The following is a 21,840-nucleotide window of genomic DNA, read 5'->3' as shown; positions in this document are numbered from 1 at the left end:
CCCTGGAAGAGGCCTTAAGTGGCCTGTGGCTCCAGTTCAGCAGCCTGAACACTGTGTGGGCTGCACGTGGTGACTATTTGTGCTCTATATGAAAATTTTTGTTCTTGATTTTTCCAAAATTTATCGAGTTTTGCCTCAAAACTCTCTACTGAGTCAGCGTTCACTACCCACTCTGGCAAACTGTTCCAGGTATTAACCACCCGGTTGGGGAATGAAAACTTCCGAACATTCAGCCTAGCTCTTGGTTTAAAGATTTTCTTAGAGTTTCCCCGTGTGGTGCTATCTTCCCTTAAATCAAAAAGTCCCTCTGTACAATCTATATCATATTTCCTGGTTACAATTTTAAAAGTTTCAATTTGGTCTCCCCGGGATCTTCTATATGCCAGTGTGGGCAACTCAAGCTGTCTCAGTCTCTCTCCATATGGCAGGTCTTTCAGGCAAGGCACCAGCTTCGTTGCTCTTCGCTGCACGTTCTCCACAGCCTCAACATCCTTCACCAGGTGTGGACTCCATACCTGGTTGGCATATTCTAAATGGGGTCTTATCAATGCAGTGTAGAGTGTCTTGAATACTGTAGGGTCAAGGTGAATAAAAGTTCTTCTTATCAGCCCCACAATCTTATTCGCCTTGTTAATTTTTTCGGCCAGGTGGTCTGAGAACATGAGCTTGTTATCAATGACCACACCAATGTCCTTTTCTACCCTGGTCTTATTGATTTTACTGTACATATTATAAACTTTGTCCTCAATTTCTGATTGCCCAATCCTCATGTGTTTACTTTTGTCTGGGTGAAAATTCATGAGCCATTTTTCTGTCCATCCTTTGAGCTCATCTTGGTCCTCTTGCAGCTTGTCACAATCTTCCCTTTCCTTTATCTATCTAAAAATCTTAGTGTCGTCTGCATACAGGAACACTTGGCTGTCATGTTTGACTGAATCCGGCAGGTCATTTATAAACATTACAAATAGCAAAGGACCCAGCACCGAGCCCTGTGGCACTCCACTTGTCACGTCCTTCCATGCTGATGCCTCGCCATTGACCAGGACCCTCTGCTTCCGACCAGTCAAAAAACTATGAATCCATCTGAGCTGCGCACCTTGCCTTCCACTCTATAGCTGGAGACTTTCTTCATTAATCTCTTATGTGGGACTCTGTCAAAGGCCTTCATGAAATCCAGGTAAACCACATCCACAGCCAGCCCCTCGTCAAGAGCCTCAGTCCATGCGTCAAGCACTTTGATAAGTTGCAGCACCGTCGATCTGCCCGAGATGAAGCCAAATTGCTTATTACTAATGAGATTGTTCATTTTCATGTGTGCAATAATTTCCTCTCTCAAAAGTAACTCCATCATCTTGCAGAATATACTAGTAAGGCTGACCGGCCTATAGTTGCCTGGATCACATTTATTCCCCTTTTTAAAAATGGCTGTGATGTGAGCTACCCTCCAGTCTTCTGGTACCACACCATCCTGCAATGAACTGCTGTATAGTATCCTCAAAGGCTCCAGCAGTGTCTCCTTCAATTCCTTTATGATCCTAGGGTGTTTCTTTTAAGGTTTTCTATTACCTTCCTTATTTTATCCTGTGTTATTTCCACATTATCAAATCTTGGGGCCTCTTTGATGTCAGCTACTGGTAAGTTTCCATCAGGTTCATTAATAAAAACCCCAGCAAACTGTTCAGATAATATATCTGCCTTTTCTTTATCACTTGTTGCTTTTTCAATTTTCTCCTCATCCTTATATAAGTCTCCAATCCGTGATTTGGTTCTTGTCTTGGAAAATGGGGAGTGTTACAGTTTATATCCATGACTACATCCTTTCATTCCCATCCATCATTATATATATTGATTGATTGATTGATAGTTTATTGTTGCAAGTAAAACAACAAAGGAGATTGGTATAGATTGCGGAAATTTTATATTGTAAGCCTTTGTAACGGCTCCCATTATAAGTCCTCCTTGTTGCGTTAATCCTCCTTTTCCTGGTCTATTCCTTTAGTTTCTTCATTATCTTTACTGTTATTTTTATTGTTTGTTATATCTTTATAATGGAAATAGTGGGGGAAAATGTTAAGCGGTAAGCCTTTCTAACGGCTCGCATTAAGAAGTCTTTATTTGTTGCGTTAATCCCTGTTTTCCTGGTTCTCTTGGTCTTTCCTTACTATCTTTATCATTTAACGTTATTATCTTTGCTATCATATTCAGTGTTTGTTGTCTCTTTACCAGCTGTTCCATGTTGCAGCCGTGGCGGTATTGTAGAAATAAGCTCGTAGCCGAGAAATAAGTCGCAGAGAGAGGTTCAATTAACTTTCTTGCTTATTCTATATTTCATTCACCGCTGTCGTTTACTTGTCCTATTTCTGCTTCAATACACGGCACAAACATCAGGGCAACAATTTTTAATCAAGAAAAGGCTTTACAACAAACGAACAGAGGGCGTAGTGGGTTTGTAAGGCTGTGTAATGATTATGACTTGAATTACTCCCCTTTCCTCCTCATTATAGGGTTTGTAAGGCTGTGTAATGATTATGACTTGAATTACTCCCCTTTCCTCCTCATTATAGGGTTTGTAAGGCTGTGTAATGACTGTGGCTTGAATTTCTCTCCTTTCCTTCTCATTATAGGGTCTGTAAGGCTGTGTAATGACTGTGGCTTGAATTTCTCTCCTTTCTTTCTCATTATAGGGTCTGTAAGGCTGTGTAATGACTGTGACTTGAATTTCTCTCCTTTCCTCCTCATTATAGGGTCTGTAAGGCTGTGTAATGACTGTGACTTGAATTTCTCTCCTTTCCTCCTCATTATAGGGTCTGTAAGGCTGTGTAATGACTGTGACTTGAATTTCTCTCCTTTCCTCCTCATTATAGGGTCTGTAAGGCTGTGTAATGACTGTGACCCGAATTTCTCTCCTTTCCTCCTCATTATAGGGTCTGTAAGGCTGTGTAATGACTGTGACTTGAATTTCTCCCCTTTCCTCCTCATTATAGGTTCTGTAAGGCTGTGTAATGATATTGTGACTTGAATTTCTCCCCTTTCCTCCTCATTATAGGGTTTGTAAGGCTGTGTAATGACTGTGACTTGAATTTCTCTCCTTTCCTCCTCATTATAGGGTTTGTAAGGCTGTGTAATGACTGTGGCTTGAATTTCTCTCCTTTCCTCCTCATTATAGGGTCTGTAAGGCTGTGTAATGACTGTGACTTGAATTTCTCTCCTTTCCTCCTCATTATAGGGTCTGTAAGGCTGTGTAATGACTGTGACTTGAATTTCTCTCCTTTCCTCCTCATTATAGGGTTTGTAAGGCTGTGTAATGACTGTGACTTGAATTTCTCTCCTTTCCTCCTCATTATAGGGTTTGTAAGGCTGTGTAATGACTGTGACCTGAATTTCTCTCCTTTCCTCCTTATTATAGACGTATTACGGGTCTGTAAGGCTGTGTAATGACTGTGTGTGTGTAATGGACAGCAGAGCGCCTTATTTCTGCGGGGAGTTATTTCTCGGTGTAGGTGTACAGTGCGCATGCGTGGCTGTGTTGACACGTCGGCCGGAGGAGTGTCAGCAACAGGGGCAGCAGGGAGGCGGACAACATTTTACCCATTAACTCTTCTGCCACACTTCTCCACCATGGTACGGGCGTGTAAATATCACCTTAGAGTAGTATTGGTACATGCAGGATCGTGTGCGCCCCGCCAGGAGGGTTCATGGTGCTGGTAATGGCTTGTTTAGTGCGCGGCTCACCCCGTCTGTAGCTCACAAGTACCGGTATTTTCCCCTCTGGCTCCTCTGCTGCACCTACCCACCGCGGCACGGTCGTTAAAATATTACCGAACATTGGCATTAAATATGTCACATTGTGTGCGCCACGCCTCGAGGGTTCGTAATGGTGGTGACGGGTCGTTCCGTGCGTGGCTCACACAAGTGCCACATTAGCATTACGTTCTTCTCCGTCTTCACCTGTTTGTTCTTGCTCCTGATATACCCACTAGAGCCCACCAGTATAAAATATCACATGTTAGGTATCAGTTGGAACTAAGGAAGAGGTCCTTTAGTGTCAGGAATACCTTTGTGGAAATTCCTCCCTGAATCCCTAGTCATCCTCCAGTCTATCTTTATTTAAATCAGCATTAGCTCAATATCATGGACAAACTTTTAGAACACCACTAGGGGAATACTCACGAAAGTGTAGCCTATTAATTTTGAGATGCTGACTGCTTATTTCTGGACAAAATATGATGCTGTTTATCATAGTTGGGTGTTATCGCGATACTTTATCGCTGATAACAAAATTGGGTTATCGGCCATCTGCTACTTATTTAAATATATATCGGTATCTTCGTTACTTTTGTAACCAAACTAGCGATAATCGCTACTTGTCTAGTATACCATGCATAAAATTGTTTCTTATATTATTTTTCTCTTTTTTTTTTTCTTCTTCTATTTACATGTGGCCTATAGTGCCGGTAGGCTATTTCATGGGGCCTGATGGTTGGCCCGAGCCCGTCATGGCATAGGCATTTGTTTATAGTGGCGCCATTATTATTGGCTCATGCTGCCCCCCGGAGCTCATTCTTGATTTCACTTGCGCTGTAGAGCTTCTTTTAGAGGCCGGGTTGATGGTTGGTCTTCAGGACAGCATGTGGGTAGTCTGAGGTCACTCGGCGGTGACTGAATAATCCCACGTGGTTAGCGGTGGATTTGAACCCACATCATGGACAGTGCACAGTATGCGAGGCCGGCACGCTAACCACTCAGCCACTGCTATCTTGTTTGTTATACTCCTTGTTATTATGCTATTCATTATGTTATACTATTTCTCATGATTATTTCTCATTCACACAATCATTTCTTGACCCCCACATCCATTGGTTGTCATTTTACCAATTGTTGTTGTTCTGTTTTTTATGTTATAGTATTTTTCATGATTATTTCTCACCCCCCACAGCCGCTGCGATTAGATGTGAAGCGGAAGTTGACGGCTCGGTCCGACCGGGTCAAGTCGGTGGACCTTCACCCCACCGAGCCCTGGATGCTGGCCTCCCTCTACAATGGCAACGTGCATGTTTGGAACACTGAGAGTCAGCAGCTGGTGAAGAGCTTTGAGGTGAGTGCTAGGGCGGGGTGGGCAAGTGTGGTAAGGATGTCACCTGTGTAAAGCCTGCTGGGTAATGTAGGACACGATGATGGGGGGTATGATGGCCGTGGAAAATGCGTATCTTCTTTTTCTCTTTTCTTCTAAGGGATATTCATGATGGCTGTGGAAAAATGCATGTCTTCTTTCTCTTCTAAGGGATGATCCATGAGGGGTGTGGAAAAAATGCACGTCGTCTTTTCTTCTTTTCTTTAACACGATTGATCAAGAGCAGTAGGATAAAGTAAGCAGAGGAAAAGTCATCTAAATATTTTTCCTTGGTGACAGAGAAAATTAAATGATAATTCCATGCAAAAGAAATAGAATCAACACTGTTATGCTTCCTTTGTTGCAAATGGGAGGTTTTCTGGATGTATAAACACATTTTCCTTCTACATTATATACTCTACAAGGAATAAATAAAGTCTGGAGAGAACTTTGTTTTGTTAATTGTATAAGGACTTCAGTACAGCAGAATTAAATCCGGTCTTGTCTCACCTTTCTCAAAACACCTCTATCTCCACACTCTTGACAGGTATGTGACTTGCCTGTGCGAGCCGCCAGGTTTGTGGCGCGCAAGAACTGGGTGGTGACGGGCTCGGACGACATGCAGGTGAGGGTGTATAACTACAACACCCTGGAGAGAGTTCACCAGTTTGAGGCACACTCGGACTACGTGAGGTGCATCGCTGTCCACCCCACCCAGCCCTTCATCCTTACCTGCAGTGGTGGGTGGCTGGCTGCTCATTATCTCTGTTCTCTGGTGTTCAGTTCAGTTGAGTTGAGTTCAGAGGGATTACCTTCATTACAGTGTCCTCTTGGTCCTCTTATGATTGGTTGGTCTTCAAATGGTGTAGGAATGCATTTCTCTCTCCTTTTGCCAGTTTGTTCCTCTCCCAAGTTCTTTGTTTTCAGTCAAAGATGGAATTTTATAGACAGCAGAGTTCTTTCAGGTTTACCAGTGTTTTTATGTTGTAGGAGCTTTGTGGATATACACTTCAAATGATAGAAAATGTGTAGGACTTTAGAAGAGTGATTTGGGTTGGATGGATGCAAGAATAGTTTATACTAAATTTTTAACACTGGTCTTGAAAAAACACAAATAAGTAGTAGTTGTATATATTTCACTGTATACAAAAAAAAAGTTAAAAGAGAAATTAAGAGGAGTTGAATGTGCAGAAGAGTTTGAAGATGCAGGAATCCTATTTTGGGGAGCATGTGAGAATATGGTTTGGACACTTGATGAGAATGAGGGAGAATGAATTTGTGAAGAGTGTATGAGGGAGGGGGTGTCAGGGGAAGACCTCCTGTGGAATTAGCGGGATTGAGTGTGCTGTGAGGGGGTGCCAGAACAGGGAGTGATGGAGACACTTCTGCCACTCCCTGGAAGGACGTTCCCGTGAGAGAGCAGGGCGTTGGAGGTATAGATAGACAGATAGATGTGAGAATATGATATACTGGATAGATAGTTAGAGCTGTGTGGGAATGTGATATACAGAATAGAGGGAGCTGAGTGAGAATGTGATATACTAGATACCGTACACAGAGATAGTGATACCTGAGTGAGATTATGATATACTGGATACAAAGGATAGCGGGTACAATATATACTGAGGGCTGTGTTAGTGAGCTCAGACTGTTCCCTGATGCCTGCTGTGTGTTGGCAGACGACATGACGATCAAGCTGTGGAACTGGGACAAGAAGTGGAGCTGCCAGCAGGTGTTCGAGGGCCACTCCCACTACGTGATGCAGATCGTCATCAACCCCAAGGACAACAACACCTTCGCCTCGGCCTCCCTTGATCGCATTGTCAAGGTGAGTGTTTGTTCTCTGTTAGCCACCTGTCACTGCTTTCTTTATAGAAGTGGTGGTTTAAGGGCTTTTTTTTCTACTTGTTTATATTTTGCCCTTGAGCTGCTTCCTTAACCTGGTAGCAGCGACGGGCCAAATTTGTGGCTTTACCGTGTAGCAGCAATGAGCCAAATTTGTGCCGTGATATGAACCCCCCCAAAATAGATGATACATAATCTGATCACAAATGCTTTGATATATATTATGAAATGGTTTGTGGGAGGGGTGATTTTTTCTCATTTTTCTTGCTTGGAGGGACCATTAACCCTTACATTACGGCGATCGTATATATAAGTGCGCTACCACACGCCTCACCAGTACGGGGATCATATATATAATCATCACATTCTACACTCCCTACGTTTCAAATATACCGCCAGCTCTTGACTCAGAAAAATGGTGGAGGCATCTGGCATCTGTACACACTCATTCGTCTCAGCGTGCGCACTGCTGAAGGCCACAGATCATTTTCCACTTTTGTTCGGAATACATCTGTCATGTCTCGTGACGCATCAAGCAGTTCCTGTGCTCCGGGCGGAAGTAGAGAGCGGGCGAACCAAAGTGACTGACTCTGTTGACTGCTATGGTAGTGACATTGACAGAGGAGGGAGGGGCAAGTAGGGGGGGGGGGAGAGAGAGAGAGAGAGAGAGGGAGAGGGAGAGAGAGCAAGTGGGGTGCTTCAACGCGACTCGTCATGGCCACAAGAAAATGAGCAATATTTTCGGCTGTCATAACTTTTTTATTATTATTATGAGAGAAGTTTTATTACACCACCATATATACTACAGGAATATACAATTATTGCAGAGAAGAAAAACACCATTTCCACCTCTTAAATGTCTAAATCTTCTCCGTGCACGGCATCCAGAGAAATATATCACTTCTTGATATAAACTCATTAATGTCAACAAAAACAAGCTCATTTTTCTGACTTCTTGACTTAAACTTATCAATTTCAACAAAAACAGCTCATTTTTTCTGACTTCTTGACTTAAACTTATTGGTGTCAGCAAAAACAAGTTCATTTTTTCTGATTTCTTGACTTAAACTTATCAATTTCAACAAAAACAAGCTCATTTTTTCTGACTTCTTGACATAAACTTATCAGTGTCAACAAGGAAACAATCTAATTTTTTCTCATCCATATGTAACCTTTCTCCAGGTGTGGCAGCTTGGGTCACCACAACCCAACTTCACTCTCGAGGGTCACCTGCGGGGAGTGAACTGTGTGGACTACTACCATGGAGGAGACAAGCCATACCTCATCTCCGGAGCCGACGACAGCCTGGTCAAGATCTGGGACTATCAGAACAAGACATGCGTACAGACACTCGAGGGCCACTCCCAGAATGTGTCCTCAGGTGTGTATTTACCTAGTTGTGACATACGGGAAAAGAGCTATGCTTGCGCTGTCCTGTCTCCATATCCACTCTTATCCAACTTTTCCTTAAAATCATGAATGTTTCTTGCACAAACCACCTCCTCCTCCAGTCTATTCAATAGCTCAATGCTTCTGTTTGGGAAGCTAAACTTTTTCACATCTCTCCTACACTTGGTCGCCCTCAACTTCTTTCCATGTCCTCTTGTTTCTCTCTCATCCAAGAACATCAGTACTTTCAAAATTAGACTGAATAAATTTTGTAATTGATTGAAAAACTTTACTGTTAACATTTTCTGCCACATCACAAACACACCAAAAGTAGAAAAGTCCAGTAAAGAGGAACCCTAATATGATCCTGCACTGGAAACCATCCATTAGTATAAAGCACACACTTCTGACGGGCCATGTCTTTTTCATCCCAGTGGCCTTCCACCCCGACCTTCCCATTATTCTCACTGGCTCCGAGGACTGCACCGTGCGAGTGTGGCACGCCAACACCTACCGCCTGGAGAACACCCTCAACTATGGGCTGGACCGAGTGTGGTGCATCTCCGCTCTCAAGGGATCGAACAACGTGTGTATTGGCTATGATGAAGGCAGTGTGATGGTCAAGGTAAGACTTAGGAGAAGGGGAGAAAGGTGAGGTGTTTGGTCATTTAGGGAAGACACAGAGAGAGAGAGAGAGAGAGAGAGAGAGAGAGAGAGAGAGAGAGAGAGAGAGAGAGAGAGAGAGAGAGAGAGTAGAATATTTCTGGAGGGAACATATACAGACGTCCCTCAAATAGTACGGTTTCCAATAGTTCGGTTTCAGTTTTATACGGATTGTAATAGAAGATCTTTTAGGATTTTTAAATTTTCTGCTTGTCGTGAAATTTAAAAATCCTAAAAAATCTGAAAAAATCCATGCAAAACCAAAACCGAACTATTGGAAACCGTACTATTTAAGGGACGACTTTATATGTTCCCTCCAGAAATGTCTACTCTAAATAAAGGTTTCTGATATACATTGTGACACCATTCATTTAAGTTTATAGTCATTAGGATGTTGAAGTCTTATCACCAACCACTTCTTTTAGTTTGTAGCTCTATGTTTGTGTCTTGACCATCATTCTTGTGGCCTCAGGTTGGGCGTGAGGAGCCGGCAATGTCCATGGATGTGAGTGGCAAGATTGTGTGGGCGAAGCATTCAGAGATCCAGCAGGCTAACCTCAAGGCCATGGGAGAGGCAGAATACCAGGACGGCGAGCGTCTGCCCCTGGCCGTGAAGGACCTGGGGGCATGTGACATCTACCCTCAGACCATCGCCCACAACCCCAATGGAAGGTACGGGCCTGCTAGGGGAAGGCACGTTTGTTATTGAGAGAGCCTTGTCCCAGTTATTGTATGTAAAAATATTGTAGGTTATGGAAGGGACTATCGTGTTAAGGGAAGCCAAGAGTTTGGTATAGAGAGAGCCTTGTCCCAGTTATTGTGTTTAAATGTATTGTATGTAATGAAAAGTACTGCTGTGCTGAGGGAAGACTTATGTTTGGCATTCAGAGATCCTTGTTTCAATCTTACTTCATTTTGTTTATTGTATACAAGCTACCAAGCATCAGTGGAGATTCTATGTGTCTTATAAACTCTCCTAAAAAGAAAAACTCCAATTATGAGTATCTTTTAACATTTTTTTGTTACGGGTTAGTTTCTCCCTAATGGACACCTTTATTATATAGTTTTGCCCTGTTCAAATACCCTGTTCTTGCATTGAAGGTTTGTGGTGGTGTGCGGCGACGGGGAGTACATCATCTACACAGCCATGGCCCTGCGCAACAAGGCCTTTGGTCCCGCCCTGGAGTTTGTGTGGGCGCTGGATTCCTCTGAGTATGCCATCCGGGAGTCTAACTTCAGTGTAAAGCTATTCAAGAATTTCAAGGAGAAGAAGGCATTCAAACCAGATTTTGGATGTGAAGGTAAATAATGAGTTTTTGTGCATCTAACGATGAAGAATTGTTTTAATCTAACAAGACTTACAGCATGACTTATTTGTTTGTCTAAATAAGTGTAGCTGCTGAAGTGCAGGCATCAGCTTACTCTACACTCCTTTGCGTTGTTTGCAGGGATCTATGGCGGGTACCTGCTTGGCTGCCGGTCCAGCACCACCGGCCTTGCCTTCTATGACTGGGAGAGCCAGGAGCTGGTGCGCCGCATTGAGATCCAGCCCCGCCAGGTGTTCTGGTCTGAGAATGGCGACTATGTGTGCATTGCCACCGACAACAACTATTTCATTCTCAAGTAAGTGTGGTCAGATTGGATGTATTAAGCATGAAGCTCACACTGTCCTTACTTATAAATATTTCAGTTTAGTAATTTGATCTTTTATGACACTTCTATTGCCCCCCAACAGGTACAGTCCCGAAGCTGTTGCCAACGCCAGAGAGAAGAAGGAAGGAGTGACAGAGGATGGGATTGAGGATGCTTTCGACCTTGTGGGTGAGGTAAGTGGGGAGAGATGTGCTGCTGTTTCTCTTTGTGATTTGTTTGTATTTAAAGAGAAAAAGAGAGTAAACTAGTGGTGAAGTAAACAATCATGTATTACCATTCCTTCTGCAGAACTTGTTTATTTTTTGTAATTTATTGAATGGAATATGATGTCTTTTTGTTTCAGGTTCAAGAGGTGGTGAAGACTGGCAAATGGGTTGGTGACTGCTTCATCTACACAAACTCTGTCAACAGACTCAATTATTATGTTGGTGGTGAGATTGTAACCATCGCCCACTTGGACAGGTATGGCAGTCACATGGAACTTGGAGAACTATAGTTGTAATGTGATATTTTGTTTTAAGTTTTGTGCTCTAAATTTTCATAGAGGTTTTTATGATGCACACACACACTTGCATGTACTTTATCATTCTTGAGTGCTCTGTATGCAAAAAAACATGGAAGTAACAGTCAGTGAGGCTTGTTAGTTATAGTGTGTGTGTTATTTGCTGGGTCAGTTTACCATTTTTCCTCCTGCAGGACGCTGTACCTCCTCGGCTACATCCCCAAGGAGAACCGGCTTTACCTCGGTGACAAGGAGCTCAACGTGGTGTCATACGAACTTCTTGTGTCCGTGCTTGAGTACCAGACGGCCGTGATGCGCCGAGACTTTACCACGGCAGACCGGGTGCTTCCAACCATCCCGCCAGCGCACAGGACAAGGGTGGCGCACTTCCTGGAGAAGCAAGGGTTCAAGAAGCAGGCCCTTGCTGTGTCCACTGACCCAGAGCACAAGTGAGATCATTCATTCAGTTTTGCTGTGATTGTTCTTTTCATGTTTAAAATTCTGTGACATTTTAATGGAACAGGCAGGTGAAAGTACTCTCTCTTATCACTTAAGAATGCAACTCTATGAAGGGTCATATCAAGAGTAGGATAGAGAACTGCGATGATCACAGTTTTCAGTGGATGTGAATTTAAAAGTCATTAGGTGAGGAACACTCAGATATCTGTCTCATGTTGATATTTCCACAAGGAATTTGGGCAACAGGAATGTAAATATTAGGTAGACAAATTGGTATTGTTTATTTGGCTAAAAGAAAATGAACATGACCATCATTGTTCAGGGTTTAGTTCATATGAATAGGAGTCAGATTTTATTTCTCGGCAAACCTGTCATCCTACTGTTCCTCTGTCCCCAGATTTGACCTGGCCCTCAGCCTTGGGGAGCTGGAGGTGTGCCATCAGCTGGCGGCCGAGGCAGGCTCTGAGCACAAGTGGAGGCTGGTGGCAGACCTGGCGCAGCAGAGGGGAGACCTGCAGATGGCCCAGACCTGCCTGCTCCGGGCACACGATTACCCGGGGCTCCTCCTGCAGGCTACTGCCACAGGTAAATCTTGCCACACCTTGATAGCACTAAGGGGTATATTCTTTAAACATTTCAGCACCTGAGCACACACATTTGACAAGGCTTTTGGAAGAGTTTTGGGGATTTCCATGGTGAGTAATTTTATGACCCTGGTGGTATAGTTTGACAAAGCTTCTGTTTCATGAATGTGAAAAAAAACACTTTTGAGAACCTGTTAATCTCCTTATTGGCTTTTAGAAATAGTTGATGTTAGAGGTGGGAGCGTCCGAGAATACTGACCAAAGTGTTCAGATGTTTACAGCCATTGATTTTATTTGTAATATGCATCATGAAGTCCTTGATTGATCTTGTTAGAAATTTGTGTCAGTAATACAATTTTTCTTTTTGCTTTGCCATTTCCAGAGGCTATTTTCAAATGTGTATTGATTATCACTACTTTTCTGTAATTTCAGGCAATGCATCCTTCATTCGGGAGGTGGGGAAGGAGGCAGAGGGCCAAGGCAGAAACAACGTGGCTTTCTTGTCACACTTCCTCACTGGTAACCTGAAGGAGTGTCTGGAGCTGCTCATCAAGACCAACAGGGTTCCCGAGGCAGCCTTCTTTGCCAGGTAAGGCCTCGTAGGGTCCTGTAGGGCATGGGTGTTTCATTGCATGTGCTTGTATTTGTTTATGTATTCATAGTGCATCATATTTTGTGTTGAGTTGACGGATCAGCATCACGTAGCATTAATTTTATGTGAAGGTATGATGTTAGTGCACTCTGTTCCGCCCCGGCAAATGCTCCTATTTCAATCCTCCACCTGGTTCTCTGTCTGCCCTGACTTCTACAATTTCTGGGTTGCCATTCTGTTACTTTTTGTCCATCTGTTATCAGTTGTCTGTGTGATATAACCTACCCAAGGCCAACCTAATGTGAATAGCAGTCATATTTGTGTACTTAGTAACTTCATATATGCTGTGTGTTTAATTAAAGAAAGAAGTGATTTATCTGAGACCTTGAAGTTGATTGGAATTTTTTGCTTCTAGAACTTACATGCCAAGCGAAATCTCTCGTGTGGTCGGGCTGTGGAAGGAGGTGTCGGGAGAGAAGATTGCACAGACTCTTGCTGATCCGGCCCAGTATGACAACCTCTTCCCAGGCATCAAGGACGCCCTCAAGACCCAGCAGTACTTAGAGAGGGAAACTAAACCTATTCCAGCTGCCTCCACCTCCTCTGTGCCGGTAAGGAGCAGCATGTAACTGATGTTGGAGATGCTTCTGCCGTGACCATTGCTTTGGGGGGCGTTCCTGTGATGGTGCATAATGTTGGAGATGCAGATAGACATATGGCATCTTGTTCTATTTTCTTTTGTCATAGTATCATCTAGTGGGGTTTTTCATTGCTGTTTTTGTTTTTTGCCCTTGAGCTGCCTCCCTTGATGTTAACGAAAAGAAACGAAAAGGTAGATCGATGTATAGGTGACCTTCAATCTTTGCAGGGTAACCATGAGCGTGATGCACAAGAGGAGATGCGTGCAGCTGAGGCGGCGGGAACCTTTGTCTACCAGCCGCCTGAAGGGGAGGACCAGGAGTTTGTTGATGCCCCACAGCAGCTGGAGACACAAGGTGATGAGCCGAGCTTGTCTGTCCTATGAGTGATTGTGACATGATTCTGATGGTGCAGTGCTCCTTGATGAGAGGCTTATTTCTTGCAGTAGTGGTATGTTGGGTAGTTTTGGGACTTGGGTTTGGATGTAATGTATATAGTCCTGGCCCCCTGGATAATTGAGATGCAGCAGAGAGTGGAAGGGAGAAGGGCAGGCTGAGTTATGCTTCAGTGAGCTGAGAGAATAACTGTTCCTGAGGGTGTATGCACAGGAGCGTCAAAGTGAATCAAGGCATGGAATGACAGTATCTGAATTGTGTGTCAGTGTGTTGTAGGAAACAGAAACTTATAGTAAATATTAACAATCATTAATTTTGCAGGTGCCTCAAGTGCGTTGAAAGAAGAGTCATTGTTCTCTGTAACCATGAGTGAACCCGTCTCCGCTCCGCCTCCTTCTGCACCTCTCTCTGCTGGCCTTCCAGGAGACCTAATGATGCCCACCCTTGCCATGCCCTCTGCGCCTGACACAGGTAGGCCAGAAAGTACCAGTTCAGAATGTTTCTTTTCCTGTAGGTCAAAGAGGTATGTTTAGGGAATAGATTCAGATGTTATTATGAAGAGGAGCATTCAGCAGTCATACATTCAAGTAATCATTGACTTGTGTTACTTAGTGGACAATACTGCAATGGAATTGAGGCCATTTACCCATCATAGTAGGACTTTGAGGCTACTGGCAACACTGCTGCAAACAATAAGTTCCTTTTACTTGTTTTTAAAGCATTAGCTGTGTTTGGTACATTCAACTATATCCTTTACTGTTATCCCCCAATGGCCTGTGATTGGTGGCACTGGAATGAAAGAGGAATGAAAGTTGAAGGCAATCTGCAAGCACTGGCTGAACCCCTTACCTTGCTGTCCCTTAGAGCAGACTGGCCTGAACTGTTTGTGCCCTTCATGACCCAGGAATGATTAGTTGCACTCCCTTTTTTTAAGTCAAATATATCATAGAAAATTATAGATGTTTGCTTTGAGTGTCTTACTTATTACAGTTCTTTTTTTAGATGTTCACTTATTTTCACTTATCTCGATATAGCTAGATTAATGAAATTTTTATAACAATCTTTTATATTTGAAATTAATTTTAACATAAAATTAACCTTACCCAATGCTAATTCTGGATGTAAAGTTTACACCAATACTAATGACTGTACATAGTAAAGTAACCAGGTATTGGAAGGGTGACTATTTCAACTCCTTGTTTTTAGTGTGTGATGAGCCTCTAAAGAAAGGAGGCGAAGATCTTGAATGGGGAGATGAAATAGGGATCAGAGAAGACGATGATGATGATGAAGACATGTTAGGGTGTAAAGCCTCCCGGGTGTTTGCCACAAAGAAGGTGGAAGATGCTGCGTTAGAGGCCATGGGTGAGGAAGGTGTGTTGGGCCAGGAAGTGAATGATCCAGAGATTTCATCTGAAACTGCTAAAACTGACTACACGAAGGAAGAAGCTCAGATCATAAAAGGCATGAGCAAAATGTCATGTGCTGCTCAGCCAGAATTTTCTCTCTTAACTGAAGACGAGGAAGCCATTACACTGGCAGCGAGTAGAGCTGCTAAGGAAAGCCTCTCCACAGAGGACGGTAAAGATTGTACCAACATGGAATTAAAGGAAGATGAGGAATTCCTGCTGCCACTGAAGAAGGATGAAGATGTTTTGTTGCCTGTGAAAGAAGATGAAGAGAATCTGTTGCTGGTGAAGGAAGATCCCGAGAATGTCCAGCCAGTAGATGAAGATGCAGGAATTCCCGTGCAAGGAGTGAGAGTAAAAATATCACTCCCTGTTGAGGATGAAGATGATATTCTGCTGCCCAGGATGGTGGATGAGGCACTAAAACCACAAGATGAGGGGAAAGAGGAGCAGAGGCAGGCTCCTGAAGCTGCAGCAGTATCTAATATCCCCACTAGTTCCCCTGAGTCTCCCCTGGAGTGGGACATTGATGGCGCAGAGGGCTGGGAGCCAGAGGAAGAGGTGGAGGAGATGATAGGTAACCAAGGCTGGGCTCTCTAAAGGGGTGCACACTTTGTTTGTTCTTTAGCAGATCTTTGAGAGTCGCCTGTTCCAGGGAGCATGTGGCAGAGTAGTAGCAAGGAGGAAATAGGATTATCACAATAGTATAATGTTAAATAAGTGTCATCAATGTCCATTTAAATATGCATTATTGATCATAGCTTTGTGCACCACCATTGCACTGATATGAAATACTTGTCTTTATGCACAGAACCTTTAATGAAGGCTATCACTATAGGAGGTGTGTGTCTTGAGTAAGAGAGAAAACACATTAAGTTGACATTAAGATCAAACTTTGCTGCAATAGACCTCCTCCTAAAGTCCCCAGTCCAGTTTCTGCCACCAGATGAAAGTACCATCAGCTGGATCCACTTCTGATACTTGTTAGGGTAATATCTGATGATGGGAAGTGGTATAAAGAACTTTCAGTTTCATCTCAAAGATAATGTTCACTCCAACAACAGCTGCTGTGATACTTGCTGACATGCTGTTCTTTTAGCTGTGTTAAGACACCTTATTGATATAGTTTTTCCCACAGTGGAAAATTAATTTTGCATTAACATGTTATAATTGGTTGAAAAATTAAAGAAAATGTTAATACAGCTGCCCACTAAATGGTTACAATAAGCAAGTTATAAGTAAAGGAAAGAAGCTGATGTTGACATAGAAACATGTTCAACTCTGGACTGCTGATTGACAGCACAAATCGTAAAAATTGCTAATTTATTTGTGTTAAACATTTTATTGATTTCTACAACTGAGTTTCACAAATTAAGAGGTCATGCAGCATCCTTACTGGCTCTCAGTGACTGCAAAGTACAAAGTCTCTTCCCTCAGAGCACAGGCCTGGCATCAGGGGAGGGGAAGTATGAACACTGGAAAGGCTCTATTGCACTCAGGTTATGACTGGACCTCCTGTGTTCCTACTCTGCCACTTGACTTGCTGAGAATTGCTCATATCCAACACTAACCAGGTTTCCAGCAGACATTATCATACGAGGGCTCATTGTGTCAGGAGGATACTGCATGTAAGATTAGTATGATAGATGACTTGATGTGACCTTGCTGCATGTGGAATCTCACTTTCCTCCTTGCCTGAATCTTTTGCACAGGTCAGGCTTTCCCAGCTTACACCTTTATTTGTTTCATGGGGATTTCTTGATCTGCATGCTAGGTTGTCAAGTCTGCAATTTGTTTTTCTTACTGCCATACTGTCCTGTCTTTCCCAATCTCTGTTTTATCTCTTTACCAGAAATCTTTTGATACCTATTTCTTGAAGTGTGAATGGTGACTGTCGAGTTACTTTTCCAGTGTGAAAAAGTACCATTGTTTGCTTTGCTATTTCGTCACTCTTTCCCCTTTTCAACATCATCATCAAGTATTGGGAACATTTAATAGTATGATCAATTGTATGACTGTGTGAAAGAGTTTCATCACTTTAATATATAAATAAATCAATAATATATATTGTTATGAAAGGGAAATAGTTTAAGACTTTTCAGCATGACTTTTCTAAGTGTTGGGTTTGCTCTGTTTTTTCTATATTTCTTTCTGAATATCTTTCAACACTTTGCTTAATTGGACTATGTGATAAACTTTGCTGCAGAAACACACAGTTTTGTTTGCTATTTTATGCACCTCAGCTAAAGAACAAAGAAAGTCTCAAGCCCCAGATAGTACTGTCTGTGCTTCTTGGTAAAGCCGCTGACAGCTGCATTCTTTACTTTGAGAGGCTGTCATGTCTTAGACTAGCAAGGAGTTCACTTTCAGGGCTTCTTTTAGTAGTTTATCAACAAAGTTTTTTAATTTAGATGCAACATAGGGTACTGGGAATAGATATGTGAAGAGGTAGACACACTGTGGGCCAGTTCCACAGTCCAGCACAGCGGGTTTGTACACACACAAACCAGATACTAACAGCCACAAAAATATCTTGTTAAGTATTTGGTGTTGATATGAAAGGTAACAAATTCAAGGATACACTTCAGGGAAACTTTCTAGTGTTGGGTTTTGAGTAGAAAACCCGACAATCAGGTTCAGTATAGTTTGGTTGTGGCGCTTATAGTGTTACTGTTCTGGGCTGTGGAAGTGGACCATAACCAACATGTTCTCTCATGGTAGTGCATCGAGACAGCTGTCAGAACTGGTTAGAGGACAATGCCGTCGAGCAACAGGCTGGAAGAGATGCTCAGACAACCCCTGCAATTTCTTTTGAGTTTGGAATAAGGTCCTTTGAAGAGCTTGTCTCACCTGGGCTGATACTAAACAAGGCCTTCCCTCAAGCAGCACCTGTAGGAATGCCTCCCCCCCTCCTGCCCCTACCCAGGGATCTGGCTGGGGGGAGTCACATAGGTAACAAGGCACAAAACTGGGATGTGTTCACCTGTTTTTGTGACTGATAAAGCAGCTTGATTTTGCAGCAGTGATTGTTGTGACGATCTTAACTTCTGTTCCTGTTTGATCAATCTCCTCTTAACTCCCCATGAGATTTCACACTTTTACTTTCATCCTCTTGCCTGAGTTTGGAGGACAGAACTCTGAGCATCAAATTCCCTTTGCTTTATTTATAATTGTTTCTACAGCTGCCTTTCAGGATGAAGAGACCGAAAAAGATAACAGCTTACTATTTAAATTGTATTTAACATAACAGTGACTCATTTCAGAGGCTACGAACATTAATAAGTCCTTGCTATGCCATGCAGTACAATGACTGAAGTTACTGCATCATATAATATAATAGTTCTAATGCTGAAAGTTTGATTATCATCTGCTAATGGTACTAATGTGGTGCACCTGTTATCATTACTGTATAGAACTTTTTAACTGCTACTCAGCCAACTTGCTACATCATGGGGTACATTTTGCCTGCAATATTTTCATCATGTAATTTCACTTAACACAAGAAGAAAAGCATTATGAATGAGGTGTAATAATAGGAAGTGTGACTGCTAGATGTGTTGGGAAATGGAGAAGTTCATGACATTATTCTCTAATTTACTGATTAGGGAAGGTGAACATGTTGATGGGGTTTCCAGTTGCAATTCTGACTTTAATTAACAAAGGGTTTGAAAAGGATTCATGCTGTTATTAATTGATTCTGAGCATATTGTTTATTCACTGACATAACATTTTTTAAATAATTTCAGTATAATGCAAATGTTTGAACCTTAAGGGTATCCCAGAGTAGCTGTTGTTTCTGTTTGCAAGCCTGCAGGAGAGTGATAACAGGAGCAATATAGTTGTGTGTTTTTAAAAAATATTGTAGAGGTGTTTTGATATATTCCGTGACGAGTGGCGGTGTTGGTGGTGGTGCATGAGGGTCTGTGTGCTTGGTGCACTGCTGAAACATTCACACATGGACTTATTTACCTGATTAACAGTGACACACATTAACAGCCTTCAGTAGTGTACTTATCTATTATGATGCTAAGGGTACCATAGTTTTTATAGTGTGTGAAGACCTTTCATTTACAGGCAGTCTATGTAAATATGTATAGATGACTAACTTAGACTAAGACAACAAATATTAATGATATATATCTAGACAGTCTATATAAGCAAAGCACTTATTCAGAAGTGCAGGTACCTGTGATATTTTTTACTTCCTTCATGTCCTTATATAACTGATGTAGAGCAGTGGGTTCATGTGAGACTCCCTGCCAGCTGTGTCATGAGTTGCCTTGCCTCCAGCAGGTGGGGCAGCAGCCCGGCCCACCATAGACCAGGCTCAACTGGAGAGAGAGCTGGAGCTGGATATTGAGAAAGTTCGCATTGAAGACAACATTGACCCTAATGTAAGAGTGTGGTAACATATAAATGATTTACTTGTTGATTCAGAGCTGTGAACGTGGAATTGTAGATATTTTATAAACTTGCCTCCCCCCCCCAAAAAAAAAAGATTCTGTTAAGTTTTTACCTGGCCTGATTTCAATCCCCAACCCTTTCATGGCTTTTTTATGTGACTTATGATGCTTGTTGATTCTTTCAGGATCTAAACCTGGATGAGGAGGAGTTGCTAGCAGACTGAGGAGCTGCCAGGGAGAGTTGGCAAGGGATCAGCAACTCTTTACAACATTAGAATAAAACAGGTGGACAGCTGAGTGTGGTGCTGCCGGGGCGAGTTGGAAGGGAATCAGCGAGTTTATTACTGCACTAAAATAAGACTGTTATGTACATAGAAGTTATATTATATGAATGAATGTGAACTGTAGGCCATCCTCATGTTTGAATGCTTATATCTTTTGCAGGGAAAAGCAAAAGGAAGATAGAGTAAGAGATTATTTTGATTTTTTTCTGCTTATAACGAGATCAAGACTAAAATTATAAGGTGAGGGAAGACCTTTAGTCCAGTAGTAAATATTTGTCTGTTAGTGTGGATATATTTTTATGGCTGATAGAGTAGACACAGCATAACTTTTGACTTATTTAATTTTGTTATAAAGTTCATTCCATGTCAAACTTTTTACACTTAAAAAATAAAAATAAATCAGAACAAACCAAAACTGTTTTCTCTCATGCAATGGCCAAAATAATTAGGATATAAGAAAGACTGTGCATAACTAGTTTGTATTATTTAATGCAAAGTAGTATCTTGAGATTATATATATTGGGAGATGAATACCATATCTTCATCCTATTTCAAAGCTCTGACATTTGACTGAATCTTTTCCTCCGTGGTGATATATAAGTGAAATAAACAGTAAGTCGCATTCATTCCCTGATGTCTCATCCCTTCTCAGACCAGAAATCTCTTAAGAGTTTTGCATATTTAGCGTCTTATTGCAAGTGCCATGAATTCCCAAGCTATATTATCCTTGCTCAGCTCCTCTATGCTGCACACTGCCCTGGTCACTTCCTCAATGAATATTCAGCATTGCCATTCCTTCATCTTTTATATAGTTATCAGTAAACTTTCTGGCATAAAACTACTATTTTTCATTTCCTTTGGATTGAACAGTTTTAAAGTACACAGTTTTTGAGGGATGATCCATGATGGCACCACTATAAACACTTGCCTGCGCCATGACGGACTGGGGCTGACTACCATCCAGGCTCCTCAAGAGACACGTAAATAGAAAATAAAAAAAATAAAAAAACATCAGTCGGCTTGTAGGAAATGGGATCAGGTGCATGAGTTTTATTTACTGACTTGCTTGTGTATGACCCGGCACTGGTGTGTGGAGAAAGCCTTGAGAAGAATGAATATCAGGGAGAGTTTACAGTTGTCTAGAGTGGGAGACTCCTAGCCCGTCCAACCCCATTAGTGATACCAGATCTAGATTTACTGCGTCTTCAACCCACATGCAACCTTGCTTACCGTCCTAGTGCTTCATAGTGACTCAGTACTATTGAGCAGATACTTTGCCTATCTACCAATGTATGTCGCTGAGGCTTTGATCTGCACTCTCCTTTTTTTCTTCTTGTCCTCTTCCTCCTACCGACTCCAATTTGTGTTTCTTTTCTCTTTCATATTCTCATTTTGTTGTTCTGGGTTATATGTGTGTGTGTGTGTTACAACTATTCACACATCTGCTGGGGTCAGTCTGCCGAACTGCCAAGACCTCCCCGTTCGTATCTTCAAGTAAATTTTCGTTCATGATAATAAAATAGTACGAAACGGCAGAGCAAAACAACACTTTTTGAATCTTTCGATAATATAATTAATTTGCAAAACACATTTACAGGTGCTTGTGTGTGTTTTGTCTTGGAAAATGTATTTAACTTGAATATATAAAATACCACAAGTAAGAGAGTATCAAAACAAAAACAAACAAATCACGTTTTGTATTGCCTGTGGGTCGCCATGGCATGTTCCTCCCTTCTCCTTTGCTGTTTACTTCTGCAAAAATAAACCGTTAATCAAACAATCATGAAATTTAAGGTACCGTTGGAAAGGCGCACCTCCTCTTACAAACGTCAACAAAACAAACGTTCCCTCGGTTGACAGGTGATGGCGGGAGTGTTTGTCTGGTACAGTGCTACTCGGTTACGGTGTCAGGC

General features: G+C 42.2%; 1 protein-coding gene across 7 annotated transcripts; it reads left to right on the top strand.

Annotated features, from left to right (window-relative positions):
• Positions 1-3,501: 3,501 nt before the first annotated feature.
• LOC126984202 (coatomer subunit beta'-like) lies at positions 3,502-20,553 on the top strand. 7 transcript variants are annotated; one of them, XM_050837710.1, is made up of 21 exons: positions 3,502-3,621; positions 4,937-5,095; positions 5,658-5,850; positions 6,790-6,938; positions 8,138-8,336; positions 8,779-8,969; positions 9,480-9,679; positions 10,109-10,308; positions 10,456-10,630; positions 10,743-10,833; positions 11,004-11,122; positions 11,357-11,611; positions 12,019-12,206; positions 12,638-12,794; positions 13,213-13,408; positions 13,666-13,792; positions 14,153-14,302; positions 15,038-15,817; positions 17,962-18,192; positions 19,531-19,634; positions 19,829-20,553. In XM_050837710.1, the coding sequence occupies exons 1-21, from the start codon at positions 3,514-3,516 to the stop codon at positions 19,865-19,867; spliced, it is 4,011 nt and encodes a 1,336-aa protein (XP_050693667.1). In that variant the 5' UTR covers positions 3,502-3,513; the 3' UTR covers positions 19,868-20,553. The 7 variants fall into 7 exon arrangements, with proteins under 7 accessions (XP_050693667.1, XP_050693666.1, XP_050693670.1 ...); XM_050837709.1 differs by lacking the exon at positions 3,502-3,621 and having other exon boundaries at positions 4,898-5,095; positions 19,534-19,634; XM_050837713.1 differs by lacking the exons at positions 3,502-3,621; positions 15,038-15,817 and having other exon boundaries at positions 4,898-5,095.
• The last annotated feature ends 1,287 nt before the right edge of the window (positions 20,554-21,840 follow it).

This window comes from Eriocheir sinensis, chromosome 56 (assembly GCF_024679095.1).
Source record: "Eriocheir sinensis breed Jianghai 21 chromosome 56, ASM2467909v1, whole genome shotgun sequence".
Lineage (NCBI taxonomy): Eukaryota > Metazoa > Arthropoda > Malacostraca > Decapoda > Varunidae > Eriocheir > Eriocheir sinensis.
Note: the sequence above shows the minus strand (reverse complement) of the source record. Positions and strands in the feature narration are given on the sequence as shown.